The sequence below is a fragment of the Atta cephalotes genome, assembly GCF_000143395.1.
Source record: "Atta cephalotes unplaced genomic scaffold scaffold00037, whole genome shotgun sequence".
NCBI lineage: Eukaryota > Metazoa > Arthropoda > Insecta > Hymenoptera > Formicidae > Atta > Atta cephalotes.
The window spans coordinates 142,877-147,900 of NW_012130101.1; the positions used below are offsets into that span (position 1 = coordinate 142,877).

Below are 5,024 nucleotides of genomic sequence, written 5' to 3' on the forward strand. Positions count from 1 at the left end.
GAGAGAGAGAGAGAACAATAAAAAAAAGGAAGGAAAAAAGATGAGATAATTTATTTATTTCACGTACATTCCATTTTGGCTAAAATCAAGAGAGTTGCGCTATTATTGGGTTGTCCGGAAAGTTCGTGCCGATTTTGAAGGAAAATTGAAACGCAGAAGATTTAAATTTTAGTATATATTTATTAAATTATATAGATGCTATTCTGTTCTACAACCTTTCTCCATCTTTCAGGCAACTTGAAAATTCCGTCCTTCCAGAATCTCTCAGGTTTTTCAGCAAAAAACTTTTCTAAGTGATTTTTTACCTCGACCAAAGAACTTGAAGCTTTTTCCATTAAGGGAATTTTGTAATGATCGAAATAGGTGGAAATCAGAGGGCGCGAGTCTGGTGAATATGGTGGATGGGGTCAGAACATCCCCACCGAGCTCCAACAACTTTTGTCGAGTTATCAAAGACACATGAGGCCACGCATTGTCTTGATGAAACACGACGCCCTTCCGATTCGCTATTTTGGACGTTTTTGTTCAATTGCTGTCTTCAATTCGTCTAATTGGGAATACTTCTCTGAATTTATCGTCTCGTTTGGTAAAAGCTCATAATACAGAATCCCTTTCCAATCCCATCAGACACAGAGCATGACCTTTTTTGAATGAAGACCGGCTTTTAGGGTGGCTAAAGGTGGTTCATTCCCCAAGATCTTTTTCGCTCAACATTATTGTAAATGATCCATTTTTCCCCGTCACTACTTACTTCAAAAATGGTGTCTCCTCGTTGCGTTTATAGAGCGAGTCGCAAATGGAAATGCGATCTATCAGATTTTTCTCCGTTAAATCGTGGGGAATCCATACATCAAAACGTTTATGTAGCTAAACTTCACAAAATGCTCGTGGATGATGGAGTTTGACATATTCAACATTTCTGCTAATTTACGTGTCGTATAGCGTGAGTTATTCTCGATCAGTGTTTTAATCTGATCTTCATCTGTGGTGGAGGGCCTATCCGGGCGTTCTTGCTCTTTAAGATTAAAATCACCAGCTTTAAACCTAGCAAACCACTTCCGCACAGTTCTTTCAGCTACAGCACCTTCGCCATAAACAGCGCATATCTTGTTTGCCGCTTGTGTGACATTTTTGCCTTTCCGGTAAAAGAAAAGCATTAAATGCCTAAAACTTTGTTTTCTTCCATATTCAAAGGCGTATAAAATTGACAAAAATTAACGTATCGCAACCAAATTTTTTTCCAAGTATGCCTGAAGTATCGTCTTTTACGATATGTACGCATGTCATTTGTTTTCAATCGTTCTGATATATTCAGACCTGTCCTTACGTCACCTATCAAAAATCGGCACGAACTTTCCGGACAACCCAATATATATTATGGTTTTATAGCTGATATGGAATTACATTGTAGCAGCACATTGATGGCACGGTGAATAATTATACGAATTTTCTTTTTGGAACAGCACGCTAAGCATACAATCCTGTTATGGCATGTAAAATTTTTATTAGTTTTCATTCTTGGAGCCTAATTATGAGAAACTCATCTCATCACTATTGGCTGCATTCAGGAGCTGTTAAGGCTCCTAAATAGTCATAATCACATTGAATCATGACATCAGAAGCAAGAAATGACACGTTAATTTTTATTAAATGCTATTTATAAAGACAATTTAGATAAAACAAAATGATGAAATTGCTTTAAAACATTTGTAAAAATGGATGAAAACTATGCTTATCCTCCTTCCCTCCCCCCCTCCCCCTCTCCGACAGTCAATAAATAATCGTAAAAAGTGATAAAAAGGTATATTAAGTGCTTTTTCAATGTGCTTATTTTCACTTACACGTGCCTTTTATGATTATTTACTGACTGTCAGGGGCGATAAGCATAGTTCATTTTTACAAATTTTTTAATCTCATCATTTTATTTTATCTAAATCTAATTTTATCTAATCTCTTTGATCTAAATCGTAATAAAAATTAACGTATCATTTCTCGCTTCTGACGCCACGATTCAATATGGCTGTGGTGACTACTCAGGAGCCTTAAGTCTATTAAACGCAGACATTTTTAAAAAAAAAAGAAAATAATTTTTCACTGAGAAGTCTCATCATACTGCATTTATCTTATTCGATGTGATTTTTTAAATGCGAGAAATTGAACTTTACTGTGTCTTCTATGAGAGACTTCTCATTTTTTTTTCTTTTCTTTTTATAAAATCCCAGATAGCACAAAGAATTCAAAAAGAATTAGTGATATGTCAATTCTGAATTCATTTTCAAATTCAAAAAGAATCTTTTTCCGAAAATAATTGTTATTGCATCTGAAAATGAGCTCAGAATTGATGATATATATATCACTGAATTCTTTTTGAACTCTTTTGAACTCTCTGTGATATCTGGAATATCTGTGTTCAGCAAACTTCCCAGGAATTGATTTCAGGAATTGATGCTCTATTCGATGTCAATTTGATGCTTTCGATGTTGAAATTTTTATTCGGTGTCGATTTCATTATCATTTCTAATTGGGTTGAATCTGTTGAATTGAATCTGCAGCCATGTGATGAGATGAGTTCTTATAATTAAAAAATTTACATGTCATAACAAGATTGTATTCTTAGCGTGCTATTTCAAAAAGAAAATTTGTATTATTCATCATGCTGCTACAACGTAACTGCGTGTCAGCTGTAAAGCATAAAGTCATAGTGGCAATGCGAAGTTAACATGTTGTTTGCATGATTTATTTATTACGAATTTCAATCCATGTCTTACATGAATGTAACATGCATGGCATAACGTTTGAAAGCTTTACGACTTGTTGCAATGTTAATGTGCCGTATAAACGTTATCTGGATAATTTCAAAAAATTACTGAATGTTGTTATCAATAATTCTTTATTCAAGTAAGTACTATCAACTTTACAGAAAAATAGACAAAAATTGTTTATTTTCTCCTCATAGAGCTCTAAGAATTTTTTCCGAATTTTTTATCAACTTTTTAATACTAATTTTTTTATTTTTAACAACTATTTTTACTAACATAAGAAAATGAAATACTAAAATATTCTGAAAAAATTCTCAGAACTTTATGAGAAGAGAATGAACAATTTTTGTCTTTTGCTGTTTTTTTTGTAAAATTGATAACACTTGAGTAAAAAGTTATGGAATATTCAGCTATTTTTATTAATTAATATCTTATTAACTATTGCAAAAATTGCAAAAAGATAGTTTCGACTCAATTTAATTTGCCTGTTTATGAAATATTTGATGATCATTTTGAAACACCCTGTATAATGAATCCATAATTTCTTAATAATATACCTTGAGAAATAACTGATAAATAATCACCTATGGTGACGCGCCAGATTGATGGCATATCCATTCGCCATAGAGCCTCCAGGACAGAAGAGACCTTCACCGCCTTGCCAGCCGATGATGGCACGCATCTCTCGCAGAACATCCTCCTCCATCAAAGAAAATACTGGAGATACCTCATAGGTATAGACAGATGGATTGAGTGCATCAGTCAGCCATTGGCCCAGCAACCCATACGGGTCCAGGCTAGAGAATAATTGGTTCACGAAGTGCGGATGGCCTGTCTTCACGCTGTACTTGATGATGTCGCGCGTTAGCGTCAACAACTCCTCATGACTGACACCCTCGGCTGGCAATGAGAGGTCGACCACGGAGCGTAAATCGTAAGGATCAACCCATTCGACTACGCGATCCTTCCCAGAGGTGGACTAGACAGAAAATACGATAATAAATGGATAAAAGATTACAAAACGTTAATTCTATGTAAATATATTTTTATCTTTGTTTTTACTTTTATATTTTATTTAATGTCAATTGTATTATTTTACGTATAGTACATTAAAATTTGTTTGTTCGTAGCCTTTCTTAGCACAATTTTTTTTATTTAAAAGATTACAATTTCCATATAATTATAATATTATACTTATATTATAATATTATACTTATAGTATTTTAATTTAACGTTTAATCACGTTAAATATTTAACGTTAAAGAATATTAAAAAGTATAAGAAATTTAAAGAAATATAATAAAATTTCTATTAAGGAAAAACTACTTTCTTGAATTCCTCAAGGAATAAATAAATAAATTCGCAGAATATGCCGCATTTCTTAAATACTGGAGACAATGCATTAAAGATTGCGTTTTTTCTCGATACGTGTCCCTGATCGAATCTTAATGTGATTTACGTTTAATTTGTTGAGAAGTACAGCACATACATGATAATAATATTAATACTGGCGATTTAATTCCTGGCGAATCATTATTATTATAATTTGCTACTAATACTACTATTATACTTGTCAAACGGTCCAAATTTGTATTTGTGATGAATGGAGCATTAAATACAATACATAAAAATGCAACGTTAATCGCACGTTAATTACCTCCGCGCGACATCTATAATGTCGGCTATGAAGTCCTTATTAATTATTAACCATTTGTGACGTTAGAAATAGAAATCTGGTACCAGAAAATATGTTTTTCCACTGCAGATCACTTATCTTTGGTAACATTGCGAAATCACACATTTATGGATTTTGATATCGTTGCAATAATAACGATAATAGCGTGATAACGTTCTCTATAGAAACAGATACGTAAATTCACACAGATAGAATAGATTAATGCTCTATTCTATCTATGCTTTATCTGATGCATTGCAGATGTTGTGAATATGAAAAGTAATATAGAATATAAAGCATATTTATGTAATTTATATGCAATTATTATATTTACCTGAAAAATATAAATATATATAGATATATTTATTTATATTTATCACTAATCGTATTCGCTTCAAAATTTCCATAACTGATATTTGCGAGTCCAATGTACTTTAAATTAAATATCTTAAAAGTTAACATAATTAAACGATTTTTTCTTATTTTGAGTCAACGTGCGAGAAATAATATTATATAACTTAAAATTATGTAAAGTTGTGAAAAATATTTGTTACAATTTTTTACAACGTAATTCAAAAAAATATCCGAGT

At 32.3% G+C, this 5,024-nt stretch overlaps 1 protein-coding gene across 1 annotated transcript in view; it reads right to left on the reverse strand.

The window, feature by feature from the left end:
* LOC105621728 (cysteine sulfinic acid decarboxylase) overlaps positions 1–5,024 on the reverse strand; it is a 12,795-nt gene that overhangs the window by 4,787 nt on the left and 2,984 nt on the right. Inside the window, exon 2 of the mRNA XM_012203186.1 lies at positions 3,344–3,738. Within this exon, the coding sequence (XP_012058576.1) occupies positions 3,344–3,738 (395 nt within the window). The remainder of the gene's footprint in view (positions 1–3,343; positions 3,739–5,024) is intronic.